The sequence below is a fragment of the Helicoverpa zea genome, chromosome 27 (genome assembly GCF_022581195.2).
Source record: "Helicoverpa zea isolate HzStark_Cry1AcR chromosome 27, ilHelZeax1.1, whole genome shotgun sequence".
Lineage (NCBI taxonomy): Eukaryota > Metazoa > Arthropoda > Insecta > Lepidoptera > Noctuidae > Helicoverpa > Helicoverpa zea.
Genome location: NC_061478.1, coordinates 1,454,662 through 1,471,897, shown reverse-complemented (window position 1 = coordinate 1,471,897; position 17,236 = coordinate 1,454,662). Strand labels below are relative to the sequence as shown.

At 38.4% G+C, this 17,236-nt stretch overlaps 1 protein-coding gene across 4 annotated transcripts; it reads left to right on the top strand.

The window, feature by feature from the left end:
• Positions 1 to 1,427: 1,427 nt before the first annotated feature.
• LOC124643428 (aldo-keto reductase AKR2E4-like) lies at positions 1,428 to 17,001 on the top strand. Of its 4 annotated transcripts, none has more exons than XM_047182413.1 (8): positions 1,428 to 1,505; positions 7,266 to 7,349; positions 8,191 to 8,220; positions 10,106 to 10,288; positions 11,050 to 11,166; positions 11,864 to 12,031; positions 12,549 to 12,752; positions 16,653 to 17,001. In XM_047182413.1, exons 1-8 carry the CDS (start codon positions 1,497 to 1,499, stop codon positions 16,905 to 16,907), a joined length of 1,050 nt encoding a protein of 349 aa, XP_047038369.1. In that variant the 5' UTR covers positions 1,428 to 1,496; the 3' UTR covers positions 16,908 to 17,001. The 4 variants fall into 4 exon arrangements, with proteins under 4 accessions (XP_047038369.1, XP_047038368.1, XP_047038371.1 ...); XM_047182412.1 differs by lacking the exon at positions 16,653 to 17,001 and adding an exon at positions 14,147 to 14,564 and having other exon boundaries at positions 1,430 to 1,505; XM_047182415.1 differs by lacking the exon at positions 8,191 to 8,220 and having other exon boundaries at positions 1,431 to 1,505.
• Positions 17,002 to 17,236: the final 235 nt, after the last annotated feature.

Below are 17,236 nucleotides of genomic sequence, written 5' to 3'. Positions count from 1 at the left end.
ACCAAGATAAAACTATTTCGCAACTTTTATGCAATATTAGCGTCACAAATCTCCATTAGCGTCATTTGATTAATTGCAAATTATTATCGCTTTATTCCGTGTTTACTATGCCAGCAAATTATTTCAGATTAACCGAAATTTTATTTCCCAGAAAATTATGGTCATGACTTTGCAAAATTACTGGGACTTTATAGAGCTATAAATGTTATAATTTAAAACTTGTTTACGTAGGCATGCTATGAAAATAGTACTCGTTCTATTCTATATGTATTGTCAACATACGACGTTCGGCAGGAATAACTTCATGTAGGTAGATTAAAATAAACAGACTGGATATTCGCAGGTGATTCGCAGTTAAATTGCAAACTATTCAAAATTGATTATACAAACCTATTAAGATTATATGTGACAATTTATGCGTAGATTTAACATCACCATGTCCCGAGATTAAATGTAGCCTCTCCGTCTCCAATGGCGCCTATAGTTTTCTAGATACTAGATTCATCTTAATCGAAAGGTAAGTACCTAATTTATACTTCACTATTTGTCATCTTCAAGAAACTGTTTTTTGAGAGCCGGTTATACATACCTACATCCCTTCCTTATAAAAATCGTGTACTTTTCTACACAGGGTAACCCAACGTAACCAGCTGAAAAAATCGTCATCACCGTCAGTCTGGTTGATTGTAAGGAGGAGGGATAATCACCATACATACTGGGGTCCGATTCTCCTAATTTTACTTAAGCGACATACGATTGACGTTCGACTCGATTCGACTGAGATCCGATTTCGACTCGATTACGATTGAAGCGTATGTGGCATTCCGCTATTTTTTCTTTGAATTAAACGTTTTTATCCTTTTCTGTCATTCAATAATGAATCATTTTGTCTGCAAATGATTTACGATTGCAAAATGATTGTACAGCAAACTACCGTATAGACCAAAATTACCAAAATAGCAGACCAATCGCACACCAATCAAATGTCAATCGAATACGATTGGTCTTTTATTAGTAGCAGAATGCCCGATATGGTTAAAACTGCTATTGCGATCATATTGCGATTCGATTTCTATTCGATTTTGACATTATTAACTTAGGAGAATCCGGCCCCTGTATTTCTTCGCCGTTAAGATAAAATGTAAGGCAGGAATGTTTTAGCTTCTTTACTACATCTAGGTTCATACATACATACATACTTTAATTAAAAATCAAAATTAACAAAAATACTAACATCCGAATTGAATACCACCTTTTTAGAAAATCGGTTAAAAAAAAATCCAAGTCATACTTTACCGGATTTCCTATCACCCACAGGATTACGCTAACGATTACAACAACCCAAAACTTTATCTCAACAGTAGGTACAAAACCTTTAGCGTCACCGATATCGTATCTGCATTGCATGATCTTTGGCCGTTTGTTTATAATCTGTGGCTAGCTGCCGGCGAGCCAGTGAGCTGTTAGCTGTCAAAGTTCGCAGACGGTGGTTCAAAATGGCGCGCGTGAGTTTATTTTTACGTTTTATTATTTATTTTGAATATTTGAGTGAAACGATTTTTTTAAATGTAATTGAAAATACTTAGGACAGATATGACAGGGGTACTCGATTTTTTTAAAGTACCTGGTATATTTTATTTAACTACCAGCGTTCATATAATTTACGTAGGTTTATTTCAAGGAAATTCAGTAGGTTGGTTTATAGATACCTAATTAATTCCTATTTGCCTAGCTAATACTTACTTGCCTACATAATAATTTTCTAACTACCTACCTACCTGGCGATAACTAGATGTTTTAGTGTAATTACCAAGTACTTAGGTACCAACATACCACGATAGTTAATAATTATTTTAAGCTACATGTGATTTTAAAACATTGCTTATGAAGATTTAAGTTAGCTATTGGTGAATGTTTCCGACGTCTCGACACATCAAGATCACAATAATACACCCGTTTAAACTCAGCTCTGTAAAGGCCAGATTTCATCGGAGTCAATTCAGCCGTTTCAGAGTTAAAGCATAGGAAACAAACGTACTCTCAGTCACATAATATTATTCAGATATATTTTTAAAGAGTAGGCTCTCAAAGTAGGTAGTTTCATCTGCAGTTTTATCTGAATCGATTCTGCCGTTTCATTGCGAAAGCATAGGAAACAACCGAAATTCACACACAACCATTCACATAGGAACTTAATTATTGTTTCGCTATTTTTTTAATCGACTGCAAAGAAAAGGAGGTTCTCAATTTGACCTGATTGGATGTTTGTATATTTTTGTGCGATTATATCACGCTTGGCTGTTTGTGTGTAGAACAGGGGCCCGATTCTCCTAAGTTAATAATGTCAAAATCGAGTAGAAATCGAATCGCAATAGCAGTTTTAACCATATCGGGCATTCTGCTACTAATAAAAGACCAATCGCATTCGATTGACATTTGATTGGTGTGCGATTGGTCTGCTATTTTGGTGATTTTGGTCCATACGGTAGTTTGCTGTACAATCATTTTGCAATCGTAAATCATTTGCAGACAAAATGATTCATTATTGAATGACAGAAAAGGATAAAAACGTTTATTTCAAAGAAAAAATAGCGGAATGCCACATACGCTTCAATCGTAATCGAGTCGGGATCGGATCTCAGTCGAATCGAGTCGAACGTGAATCGTATGACGCTTAAGTAAAATTAGGAGAATCGCGGCCCAGAATAGTAACACTAGTAACTACATATTATAATAGTAATCTGTGGAAGAAGGTTTAGATGGACATACTATATTACTGACGTCGGTTTATGTTTAATTTAGTAAATATATAAATTATGTAAGTTACAATTAATTTAATACACGTAGTATAAAAACAATAACAAACTAGTAATCTTCAACACAGTCAAGATAAAATAAATATAGCTGCCTGATAATGCCTAAATAATACGATATTTATCATTTCCTTACTACAGTATTCAGGGTTATCAAAAAATATGCGTTAATAAATGCACTCGTATATGTATTTAGGCCCATTTTCATCGACAACATAAACGACAATTTTTTCATAAAACAACCGTTTACTTTGAAAATTGACTGTGAAAATTCATGTAGAACCGTCTAGGTTCTGTCTTTTGGCCTTTTTTTAATGATGGCAAAAATCATCAAATGGCCCCTCCTGCTGTGGGTTAGCAGCGGTGAGGGAGTGTCAGACTCTTACTGACTAAAAGCCGTCGTGTTCCGTCGTAGGCCTTTTATGTACCAGGGCCGCGGTAACTCGTGCGAACAAAGCCAATTAAAATTTAGTATTGGCTGTTCCCTGTGGTTTTACTCACGTCCCTTGAGAACCACTTCCAGCAGCCGGGTAAGATGTAGCTTTTGTCCTTTCTCAGGTCTCTAGACTATCTGTGTATCCAAATAGTGTTGGCTTGAAAGCGACAAGATGACAATGTTTTCAGAACTGGTTAAGCAAACTTACCGATCTTTAACTCAATATTTATAAGCCTTGCACTTGATAAATCGTGAGATTTTTCAGATTTTCGACGGCCTTTCGATACTGTCTTCATAGCCAAAATCCTTAAAAATCGAAGTTTTATGATCTTAATAAAATCTTGAGCAGGTACTACAAGTATAAACCGCCTAAGAATTAACATATATCACGAATTCTGCATTTTGATCTGAAGGTACTTTATCTGAAAAACCAAGTTTTTCTATGGGATTCCCCAAGGCACAATCCTAAGTCATACCCATTTTTAAGAGAGCGAGATAAAATTTGAGAAGTCACGTTTTGGGATTCAAAAAAGTGCAATTTCACTATTATGATGACAATGTAAAAACCAATATACTCATATGAAATATTGGCCAGTAACATAGTTGTAATCCGTCTAGCGTTTTTCCGTGTACTTATAAATCTTTTATCTAATCAATAAATCCAGAGTGTTCTGATTAACCAGTTATGTGTAGGTTTATATTTCAGATAAGTCTGTATAAATTGAGATTATAACTAAGTAACTGGCCGTTTGCCCGCGGTTTCACCCGCGTCCTGGTGAAACTACTGCCCGCACAGGGATAAAATATAGCCTATGTTACTCGCAGATAATGGTGAAAGAATATTTTAAATCGGTCCAGTAGTTTTTGAGTTTATCCATTACAACCAAACAAACAAACAAAGTTTTCCTCTTTATAATATTAGTATACCTAGACTAGCCGTTTGCCCGCGGTTTAACCCGCGTGCCGTGGGAACTACTGCCCGTACCGGGATAAAATATGGCCTATGTTACTCGGGAAGAGTCTAGCTTTCCGACAGTGAAATGATTTTTCAAATGTGTCAACTAGTTTTGGAGCCTTTTCATGTCAAACAAACAATCAAATATTTCCTCTTTATAATATTAGTGTAGATAAGTCTGAAATTTTGTATCGTAATTACATTACTACATCAAGATATAGTAAAATAATAGTTTGTCCTAGGTAAGTTATCCAGACTTGATTATAAATGCGAAAGTTACTGTGTCTCACGCTTTCACGCTAAAACTACTGAACCGATTCAAATGAAAGGTACACAGATAGTCTAGAGTTAATCAACTAAGTAGGTACTTACTACAAAATAAATAATTTCAATAGGCTAGACATTTTAACCGGGTGCGGGAAATAGTTCCTAGGTTCTTAGCAGACGCCAGTGAAAGCGTGAGGAGCAACTAGTAGTTTATACTTGGTTTCTAAGATATTTCAGATTCGGTTCATTTGCTAGAAATCGATAAGGGGATCACTTCGTTTCATTAAAATATTTAAGCGTGCAATAAAATGTCATATTAATATTAAACAAACAATTTACCTAATTACAAACTTAATAATAAAGCGTACCTATGGTGTACCTACTTAATATTTATGGATTTAATTAATTAAGCACTGGTTTTATCAATACTCGCCACGGATATGATTTTATAAAAGTGCTGTAAATAAAAAGGTGTAAAGATTACAGGTTATGGCACATCATAGCGGCACCGCAACAGCACGGCTCCACACCAGCATTTAAGTTGTCATTCAATTTAGAGCATTAAATCGTGTATCTGTATATTATAATATATTTCGTAATGTCGATATGAAAAAGCCAACGGCGAGCAGTCAGCGTGCTTGCCGCTTCCACACAACTCGACTCGCCGCCCGCGTGCTGACCTCATGCGTACAGCGCGCCTACGGCGGGCGTGCTAATTGCGCGCCGACTCCGAGCCGGCAGCGAAACAACTTCATTACGTCGTGTTCAATCATAACATCAATCATAATCGTCTTAAAATAATATTGAGTTTGCGGTGACAGCAAGTTTACACCTCGCGGCCGGCGCGCGGCCGGCGCGCCGACGGCGAGCTGACGGAGCGCCGACGGCGAGCAGACAGCGCGTGGTTGGCGCGCTGGCAGCTAGCCGTAGTCTTAATTCGAGGCGACGCCGTGCTGCAACCGTGCTGTTGCGGTGCTGCTATAAGGTCTCAGCACACATATGGGATCGGAAAGGGATCGTAACCGTAAAGCCTTTCGCCTCGCTGTCAACCAGGCGTCAACCTACCGTATGCACGTAACGAAAGCGTATCAGCAGCGCCTGTACGTCAACTCGGCTACGGCTACGCGACACCGCGCTTACGCCTCGCCGCCCCCTGGTATGCTGTATTAAGCATCACTTAAGTCATATAAATATGGATATTTTCTCACTTCTTCAATAAGTTTCTCCCTTTGCATCGTTATTTTGTGTTTGAATCGAACTTAAAATTTTAAATAAAACATACGCGCAACACGAATGAAATACTCCTTGCGAATGGCGGCGTCTTTAGCAGGCAAGTCGCGGGAGGGGAAAGGGGAAAGGGTGGACGAAGAGATGTGAGCTCGGGTACGGAGAGACGTAAGCGCGGGGACGGAGAAACGTAAGCGCGGGGACGATGAGCCGTAAGCGCGGGAATTCAAGTTCGGAGCCTGTTCCGAGGCGAGGCGATTACGTTATTATTCCGATTAGTGTGCGTTGCAGTAGGGAGTTTAATACAAACCATTCTGAACGGCTCGAGGCGATACGGTGACGATCCCTTTCCGATCCCATATGTGTGCTGAGACCCTATAATGTGCCACAAGCTTACCACGTACTTGAATCAATTAAACACGTCTCTTTTTTTGTTTCCTATCTAACGTCTATGGCAGATTTAGAGAAACCACACTGCAAACTTTTAGTCGGCTGATAGTATGTTTGGGCTCATAAATCAGTATGAAGATGAATGGTAGTATTGGTAATATGCACATTACAATGATCAGGCACCTAATAAGCCGGTATAAGACTGACTAAAAACTATGATTAAATTCAAAATTTTGTTTAAAAAAAATAATTGCCGGTCAACTCGGGTCTGCATTGTACGAATTGAGACCATACTCCTTTTGGGAAGGCGGTTGAAAAAGATTGTGAGCATAACCATATACGAGTTTGTAAGGTAATTACATAGGGTAGCAACAAACATCCAAAAACAAGTATAAATAAACTATTATTAGTAAACATTCTATATTTTACTTTATCGCTTACAGTTCAGAGTTTATCTAGTTAAGTTATACAACACTAATTATCAAAACAAAAATAAAATTGTATAATAAGTAATTATTCATCACCACAGCAATCTTATAAAACCTATATTTGTTCTCTCATCATCCTCCTGCCCTTATCCCAATATTATTTGGTGTCGGCGCAGCATGTTTTCTCCTTCCATACTATCTGCTGCCGTCATGCCGCCATGCTATCTGCCGTCACCTCACCAGTAACATTCTTTCGCAAAATATATAGAATTGATCATCATCTCCCGAGCCTTTTCCCAACTATATTGGGGTCGGCTTCGAGTCTAACCGGATGCAGCTGAGTGCCGAGTGTTTTACAAGAAGCGACTGCCTATCTGACCTCCTCAACCCAGTTACCCGGGCAACCCTTCGTAAGACTCGTGTCAGACTTACTGGCTTCTGACTACCTGTAACGACTGCCAAAGATGTTCCATGCCGGGACCTACAGTTTAACGTGCCCTCCGAAACACAGTCAGGTATAAGTTTATTCTAATCGAACCAGTGCTTGAGTGGAGACCACGGACTAGCAAGCGCAGCGTAGGACGTCCACTAACAAGGTGGACAGACGACCTTGTAAAGGTCGCCGGAAGATGCTGGATGCAGGTCGCCTCCAACAGGTATCTGTGGAGATCTAAGGGGGAGGCCTATGTTCAGCAGTGGACGTCCTATGGCTGAGATGATGATGATGAACCTTTTTCTTTTAATTACAGGTAAACATTCCTACTTTCAAGCTGAACGATGGTCGCGATATCCCGGTACTCGGCTACGGAACTTGGTTGGGCATGGACGAAGATGTAAGATAATTTTAAAATTAACTCTCTGTAATCCGTAGAAAATCTTTACTAATATTATATAGTTAAATACCTATAACATCTTTTAACTGCTCTTTTAGCATAAATTAACTATCACAATTATTTTGTCATAATTAATTATCTTATCTAATAATAATTGTAATTAATTTCTGCTAGCTATAACATCTTTTAAAACCGTTTTCACATCCTCGGATTTGCCGTTCGGTTTTTTTCCGGGCGACAAAAACCTGTCGTGCGGTTCACGTGTCATCGTTTGAACAGGGGCCCGATTCTCCTAATCTTTATATAATTCTTGTCATTCAATAATGAATCATTTTGTCTGCAAATGATTTACGATTGCAATATGATTCTAGAGAAAACTACCGTACAGACCAAAATCATCAAAATAGCAGACCAATCGCAAACCAATCGAATGTCGTTGGAATACGATTGGTCTTATATTAGTAGCAGAATGCCCGATATGGCTAAAACTGCTATTGCGATCATATTGTGATTCGATTTCTATTCAATTTTGACATTATTAACTTAGGAGAATCGGGCCCCTGGTAGTTGTCAATAATTGTTCTTGCACATCGGTCCGTACCATCCGTTTGAAAAACCGAGCGAAAAATCCGCTAGTGTGAAAGTGCTGTAATGGCTAATAGCACAATGTTTCTCTTCTAACTTTATCATTTTTTTGTGTTTAATTTAAATAATAGTAACTTTTTTTGTTATAGTTCTATTTAATCATTCTTCTAATAGTAGTTAGTAGTTTTATTTACTAAACTGTAGTTTTTGCATGCTTGTACCTAACTAACACTTCTTCTGGATTTTACCTAAATAGGAGGCGTCCGGTCCGAGCAAACCATTTTCGGTGAGTACTCTAACAAAAATTAAAGTAACTATCATAATGAATTATCTAATCCTATAATAATTCTAATTAATTTCTGCTAACTGTAAATAACACTTAAGTCTAAGGGATCACCGATTTTTATCTACTTCATATAACTAAGAATATAACTTAACCAATAATATGTCAAAGATATTTTTGAACATCTATAAACAATAACTGCTCTTTTTTATCATAACACAAACAATTATTGATCACACTATAAATATACTAGTAGCTGTTCCCTGTGGTTAGGGCTGCCATCCGTCCGGGTTTCCCCGGATTTGTCCTCGTTTTGACCCCGTCCGGGGGACGTCCGGGCGGGTTTTCTAGAAGCGTCCGGGGAAAACCCGGACACTTTTCAGGTAGGAAAGCACCTCATTAAATTTAACTATATGTTAATAGTAAATGGATTACAAAATAGGTATTATTTTGTTTAAACAAAATCGTACTCGTTCGGGGAAAAAATGCTATTTACGCCAAATGTCCGGGTTTTTTTAATGTTTGTCCGGGTTTGGCGAAATTCGAGATGGCAGCCCTACCTGTGGTTCCTCACGTGTTACGAGGAAAGGTAGACTATAGCCTTCCTCGGTAAATGGGCTATGAAACACAGCAAGAATAAAACCATATTCATCAGTGTGACACATGGTGACTGCCTATCTGACCTCCTCAACCAAGTTACCAGTAACTGTTAGTTTACCAAAAGACTTCGTTAATACAAGGTGTTGATTTGCGTTTGTGCCATAGTTCAGGAGGAGGACATACAATACGTAAATAATCGATTGGAATTACAGTAGATGGGAAATAACTAATATGCACTGCTTTTTTTGTCATTGTAATGTCGTGGTATTTCAGAAGTAACCCAATTTTATGAATGAAATTTATGAGTGATCGTTGCGTATGCTTTGTGTTTGCGTTTGTGTGAGGGTGCAGCACGGGTTTAAGGCCAGTAACATATGCGCCAAGTTTAAATAAGGCCTGAGTGCTTAGTGCGAGTTTTCGTGAATTTTTTTACGGACTCACATGAGAGCGCGTATACTAAGATTTGTATGGAACAAAAACAGCTCCACCTAGTGTCAAAAATTGGAACCTGTTTTTGTTCCATACAAACAGTGTTGCCAACAGTTGTAGAAGCTTACCACCAGAGTCAACTTTTAAAACCACCAGAAAACCACTAACAAAAATTTATCCCACACTTAAAATCACCAAATTCACCACTAAAAAATATTGTTTATATTTTATTGTAACCTAAAACAATTTAATCATCCAAAGATGTAACTCGGCAACGATAGAAAATTAAAACAGACAAAGCATTACATCTGTTTAGCAATTCATCCGACCCGATCCGAATCCTTCACAAATTATAATCGGCGTAGTAGTTTCACAAATTGTTTAGTTACGCATTTGACCAATGAATGAGTACTTAATATAATTATATAGTAGTCGTTCACCTTTTTGTTTTGTAGATGCTTTTTTGACATTCCGTGAGACTTCAAATCTCCATAGTAACTCCTTAAAGTTGTACCACAAAACTTACATTTCGCTACTTGACCCGCAGTACTTTCAACATTTCGCCACTAAATAGGGGACTTAAACCACCAGTATTAGTGGAAAATCCACTAAGTTGGCAACACTGCATACAAATCTTAGTATACGCGCTCTCATGTGAGTCCGTAAAAAAATTCACGAAAACTCGCACTAAGCACTCAGATGACATTTACGGAATTCCGAAAAAAAATTACGTACCAATTTTTTTATTGATTTGGGTCGAGAATCATTAGCATAATTACCTCCTTGAATATGGCACGGATGCAAATCAACAGCTTGTATGTATAAATACCTAACTAAAATATCTTCCTAAATATTTCAGTTCGAATTCAGCGCAGCAGGCATGCCAAAGATGAACGAAGCTCTCTCGTACGCCATAGACATTGGATATAGACACATAGACACCGCCCACCTCTATAGAATGGAGCCGGAAGTCGGGAAGATTGTCAACAAGAAAATCCAAGATGGCGTCGTGAAGAGAGAGGATCTTTTTATTACTACTAAGGTTAGTTTTCCCTCTCTCTCCCGAGCCTTTTATCAACTATGTTGGGGTCGGCTTCCAGTCTAACCAGATGCAGCTGAGTACCAGTGCTTTACAAGTAGCGACTGCCTATCTGACCTCCTTAACCCGGTAAACGATACCCCTTAGGTAAAACTAGTAGTCAGACTTTCTGACATCCAACTACCCGTAACGACTGCATTAGACGATGCATATACATATAACAATGAAATATACATAACATAAACAAACAATTAAATCTCAACCCGTTGTATAGCTGGAGTGCAAATAATGGCGACACACTATTGTTTTATAATTAGCGACATAATATGTAGGTACCTCGTTGGCGCTATGGACACCACATCGGGCTGACGAACTGATGGTCCCGGCTTCGATTCCCGGTACCTATAAAGTATATGCAGTTTTTCAGTTGTGTTAGCGACTATAATTTTTTTATGACGTCAAAGATCATCAAATGACCCCTCCCGCTGTGGGTTAGCAGCGGTGAGAGAGTGTCAGACTCCGTCGTAGGCATTAACCGTCGTGTTCCGTCGTAGGCATTATATGTACCAGGGCTGCGGTAACGCTTTATATGTACCAGGGCTGCGGTAACGGCAGGCCTTGGCCCCACTGGGCCCCGCTGGGGTTGCTGACTTAGCACCTGTAACTCAAGTTAATAAATAGCTTACCATGGGGTTAACCGACCGTGTGTAAAGGTGTTATTTATTTATTTATGATATTTTAATGGAAATCCACCTTCTCTTCAGGTTTGGCACCACTACCACCGCGAGGCAGACGTGGAGGTGTCAGTGCGAGACTCCCTGAGGAGACTCAACCTGGACTATGTAGACCTGGTGCTCATGCACTGGCCTATGTCTATCTCGGTAAGTGAACCATACATTAAGGGCGGTTCCCAATATTATTTGTATCTGTAGTTTTGCTTACTCTAGTATTTTCAAATTCTTTATTTTTTGGCAAATTTATTTCCCTAGAAAGGAATTTCTTTCTCTAGAAAGGAATTTGCCGTTACTTGAATGAGGTTAATGTCATAAATCTATCACTGGTGTGCGGCACTGTTCGGCACAGGGCATGTATCTCGTGGTGTACTCGCTCTAGCAAACAGTAACACATTGCGCGCGAACATTACTAACATGTCCGCGACACTGCAACCTTCATATGGGAGCAATCTACTCGCGCAGGTACCTACGCAGTGTTGAAATATAATAGAATTATATAATACACCTCTACAAGTTGACTCTGCATTCCTACTGATCGACAACAGCGCCACTCACTAGGTTCAATTGTGTTTTCAAACCATCCATTTCAAAGAATCCACTAAAATGTACCCTACATACAAAAATGACTATTAACCATCCATTTCAAAGAATCGACTACAGTCTAGATACAAAAATTACTATTTAATCTGCTTGAAAAAACCTAGCGGAAAATCTGCTAGTATGTTTTAGGTATTTCTTTCTTCCAAACTTTCGTATTTTGCAGTATTTGATTCGAGGTATTTAAATACGACACGCACTCTTACCCGTTTTTTTTAAATTTCAATATCTTCCTTTCTTCTCCTAGCAAGAAGGAGTAGACGAGAAGATAGACTACCTAGAAACGTGGCGCGGCTTCGAGATAGTTCTACAGAAAGGGCTAGCCAAGTCCATCGGAGTATCCAACTTTAATCTAGAACAGATGAAGAGGTTGCTAGCCAATTGTAAGGTCCCGCCGGCTGTGAATCAGGTTGAGGTAAGATGTTTTGAGAAATTAGTTGATTTTTGGCAGTGATTTAATTTTTTTGAGGAAGAGACAGTTCACGCCAATTTTAATGACGGCTCGAAATTAATTTCTGAGGACAATATATACACTCATTTGGCCCGAAGTCCAAAGTAAAGGATTTCGTAAAAATGTCTATAATCTATTAGTGAAATGTTTTAATTCTATTATGACTCTTCGATAGTCTTTCCGTGGTTATTAGATATTACAAATATGATCAGATGAACATTAAACTTTCTGCGTACCTGGTTATACTTAATTATCTTCGATTTGAAGTTATCATTAAAATAAATATACCTAGTTGGCATATTAATTAAAAATTAGGTGTACCCACTCATATTCCTTTTTAATATTTGATAGTAATTTGTAAACTGATCCTACTCTCACTTGTTCCAAATATTCTAAAAAGACTTTTATCTCTCTGTAATCCTCATTTAACCCCTTTCATTTTCTTATCAACCTCTATAATCCCTATTACCCTCTTTTTCAGATTAACCTAAACCTCGGTCAAAAAGACCTAGTAGACTACTGCTCGTCTCACAAAGTGTTGACAGTCGCCTACTCGCCGTTCGGGACCATGGTGCCCTCCCGAAGCGCTCCGAACAGCCCCGAGCCGAAACTCAATAACCCCACCATGGTTGCCATCGCTAAGAAATACGGGAAAACTGTTACTCAAGTAACTTTGAGATATTTGGTAAGGAAATTTTTTGATTATATTTGGAAAAGAAATGTGGGAATAAGGTGTTTTTTTTGTTTGTATTTGATATTTGCTATGCGTATACGTAAAGGCGACAAGATGGCGTAGTTAAAGTATTTGCTAAGTTCGAGGTTGTGGGTTCGATATGTGTGAAATAGTCTGGGGTTATTATCATCAACCCACATCAGCTTTTGTATCGTCCCACTGCTGGGCACAGGCCTCTTCTCATACAGAGAAGGAGTGAGCATTAACAATAACTTGCGCTCAAGGCAAAAGTGATTATCTCCTGACTTTAAAGTTTGTTTGTTTAAACGTGCGGATCTCGTGAACTGCTAGATCGATATAAAAAGTTATTTCAGTGTTAGGGACATGGCACATTATAGCAGCACCGCAACAGCACGGCTGCAGCACGGCGTCGCCTCGAATTAAGACTACGGCTAGCTGCCAGCGCGCCAACCACGCGCTGTCTGCTCGCCGTTGGCGCGCCGTCCGCTCGCCGTCGGCGCGCCGGCCGCGCGCCGGCCGCGAGGTGTAAACTTGCTGTCACCGCAAACTCAATATTATTTTAAGACAGTTATGATTGAACACGAAGCAATGACGTTGTTTCGCTACCGGCTCGGAGTCGGCGCGCAATTAGCACGCCGTCGGCGCGCTGTACGCATGAGGTCAGCACGCGGGCGGCGAGTCGAGTTGTGTGGAAGCGGCAAGCACGCTGACTGCTCGCCGTTGGCTTTTTCATATCGACATTACGCAATATATTATAATATACACGATTTAATGCTCTAAATTGAATGACAACTTAAATGCTGGTGTGGAGCCGTGCTGTTGCGGTGCCGCTATACTGTGCCATAACCTTTAGGCTATTCTACAACTTTTTGTCCGGATGAGTGAAGTCGTCACCCACGGGAAGCTTTTTCATATAATGTGTCCTAATGGCTTATATTGGTATTGTTTAATTAACTTATGCCACTTTGATTCACATTGTTTCTTTTGATGTATATTGTGGCGTATATTGTATTTATTATTATTTTGCTGGTGTCTCAATGGAAAATGTGTTGTCTCAAGGTAAGTAATTATTTGTTTTGTTTGTCCTATAATATGTGTATGTCTGAAAATTATTTTTCATATTTGTTTCATTGTATGTAGGTACATATTTATTTTTTATTCTTAGCTGTACTTTTTGGAATATTGATATTGGCTTTGTCTAATCAGATGCAGTAGTTTTCATGTAGTGACTGTTTTTTGTAAGTCACTTATTAAAATGTTAGCTGGGCGACAGGGTCGAGGAGGTCAGATAGACACTCACTGTGTCATGGAGCTGCATCTGGTTAAGCTGACCCCAAAATAATTGGGAAAAGGCTATATACTAATTGTTTTTTACAAAATTTCAGTACCAACGCGGCATAGTAAGTATCCCAAAAACAGTGACCCACTCAAGAGTGTTAGAAAACGGATCTATTTTCGACTTTAACCTGGACAACTCTGAAATGGATACTTTAGCTAAATTCGACGTTGGTTTTCGTACACTTCGACCAATATTTTGGCAAGATTATGAGAATTATCCATTTGACAAAGTACCTGGGAAAATGGAAATACCCGAGTCTCTGAGGAAATGGAAGAATGGCATTAATTTGGATATTGAATAAGTTTTTTGCTTGGTTAATATGTGGAGTGCCCGGTTAATCAGCGTAGTTTTGACAAAATATGTATTTTTTTTTCGCTTGTAATGTTGCATTTGATAGTATTACCTACCTATAATTTAATAATGTATTTTCTTAAATATGAATAAAATGTTTTTTTTATTATTAATTATTAATGTTTTTCTTTTTATAATACATGAATTTTAGTTAGTAAATAATTTTAATTTTACTTTTGTGTTTTATTTATAAATGCGATCCAAAATGATGTAGCTCTAATAATTGTCAGAGAGTTAGTAGACATTTTGTTGAGTAAATAGATAGGTAATTTAATTGGAAACTCCTCAAATACAATCAATCAATCTATTTTATTTTATTTCTCATCATCAAAATACATGATTTTTGGATACAAGGAGCTTTAAACATAGAGACTAGTGTCTGAAGTAGTAGTGTATTACAGAACACCAGGCTTACCCTCCGCCGAAACAAAAATCTTAAAACTATTGAGATCAAATTATGAGAAAAAATAATATAAGAATTAAATTGAAATACCCCAACCAAATACCTATACAGACATGACTGTCAAGTTGTGCAGGTTTAAATAAGAGAGAAAAAACTCGCCATTTCTTTCTGATTCCCAATCCTACTTATATTATAAACGTGAAAGTTTGTGAGAATGTATGGATGTATGTTTGTTATTCAATCACGCAAAAACTGCTTTACCGATTTGGTTGAAATTTCGTATGTAGATAGGTAAACCCTGGATTAATACATAGGCTACTTTTTATCAACACACCACGCGGGCGAAGCCGCTGGCGGAACCTAGTACCTAATAAAAATCCTAAAAATACTAATATAATATGTAGGATAGCTGAAGAATTTGAAAGGCAGAGGAGACTGAAAGAGACAAACAACATTTTAACTTTATATTTTAATTAGGTATATTCATAGATGTAATGTACTATATTATGATGTAGGTAGATTCCAGAAAAAAAATTATGCTCTTTTCAATTAACAAGGCAGTACAAATATCCACGAGTAGATTAAAATGAATAGTATTGAGCAAAACAATCCTTAGGTATAGCATGTCTCTGGTACAATGAACTCATCATCCTCCCTCCGAGCCTTTTCCCAACTATGTTGGGGTTGGCTTCCAGTCTAACCGAATGTAGCTGAGTACCAACGCTTTACAAGGAGCGACTGCCCTATCTGACCCCCTCAACCCAGTTACCCGGGCAACCCAATACCCTTGGTTAGACTACCCGTAACGACTGCCAAGGATGTTCAATGACAGCCGACCTGCTCTGGTACAATGAACTATGGATACAGAAAAGTAGAAAAACCTGTTGAGCCTGTTGTTCTTAATCCTTCACACAAAAACATGATTATATATCTACCTATAGTATTTACTTTATTTACTAACTTAATTAGATTTACCAATTGAAAAAACCTTATGCGCAAAAAAGAAAGAAACAAGTTGAATAATCACAGTCGGGAGATCTCTTAGGCCCGGCGCCCATTATCGGCATCGGCAAAGAACAGGATCCTTCGGCATCCTACATGCTTTGGCATGCTGCAACGTTCTTAGGGATGACGAGGCGTCCTTTAGCATGCCGCACAAGCTAGGGCAAGCTATCCCCGAGTGCTGCCTCGGCGCCGGCGGCGTACCGAAGGATGCCGAAGCATTCCGAAGCATTCTTAAGGCTGCCGATGCAGCAACCTTAAGCATACCGAAGCGGTATTTTTGTTATTACGACCGATATATCATAGAAATTTCTACTTTATTGTCATTATGTTAATGTATATTGCTATTTGCCACCTAAAATCCTCAGTCGTGCCGATGCCGATAATGGGCGCCGGGTCTTATAATCTCAACCAAGTTCTCAAAACAACTATTTACCTATCTACTATGAATTTTTAATGTTCAATTTTCAAAGAGAACAGTGGTTTTATGAATAACTTAGTTTACCATGCGTTTTATAAAACTAAGGTGTTCAAGGGTAGGGTAGGTATCTTGAACGAACATCACTAAAAAACAAACCTAGATTAAAAGTCAGGTATTGAGTAGTTGAATTTGGTACCTAAAGCCTCTTCAAATGATGTCATTTTCATTTGGAAAGTTACCACAACTTAACGCTCAATCCTTTTCAGTGTGAAAAGAAGCCTATGCCCAGCAGTGAGACAACAAATTTAATAAATCCTCTTAAGATGATGATGACTTATGATTACCTAAAGTAATCTATATTTTCTCTCTTTTCAGTATGAACGAGGAATAATCACAATCCCAAAAACAGTAACACTCTCAAGGGTCTTAGAAAATGCATCCATTTTCGACTTTAACCTGGACAAAGATGATATTGAAAAACTAGCAGAATTCGATAATGGTTACCGCACAGTCCGACCGATATTTTGGCAAGACTTTAAAAATTATCCATTTGATAAAGTACCTGGGAAAATGGACATACCAGAGGCACTTAGAATTTGGAAAAATGGCATGAATTTGGACATTGATTGAGTAGTGGTTAATGTGTGAAATGGCTAGTTATTGTGCAGTAAAAGATTATTTTGTTATTTTATATATTTTTTGTAATTAAATCATTTAACTGTTATGTATTTGTAGTTTTATTTATCTAAATTTTTAACAGCCTCGTTGGCGCTATGTGCACGAGGTCTTGGGTTCGATTCCCGGGTCCAGCCGAAATTGCTTTGTGGGTTTAAGAAACTCACAAAGGAGCCATGAGCCTGATAAGTTGGTGATTGATACACCCGTGCATCGGAGAGCACGTTAATGTCGGTCCTGCTTGTGATCTCTCTCCGGTGGTGTCGGATTGCCGTCCGCGCTAT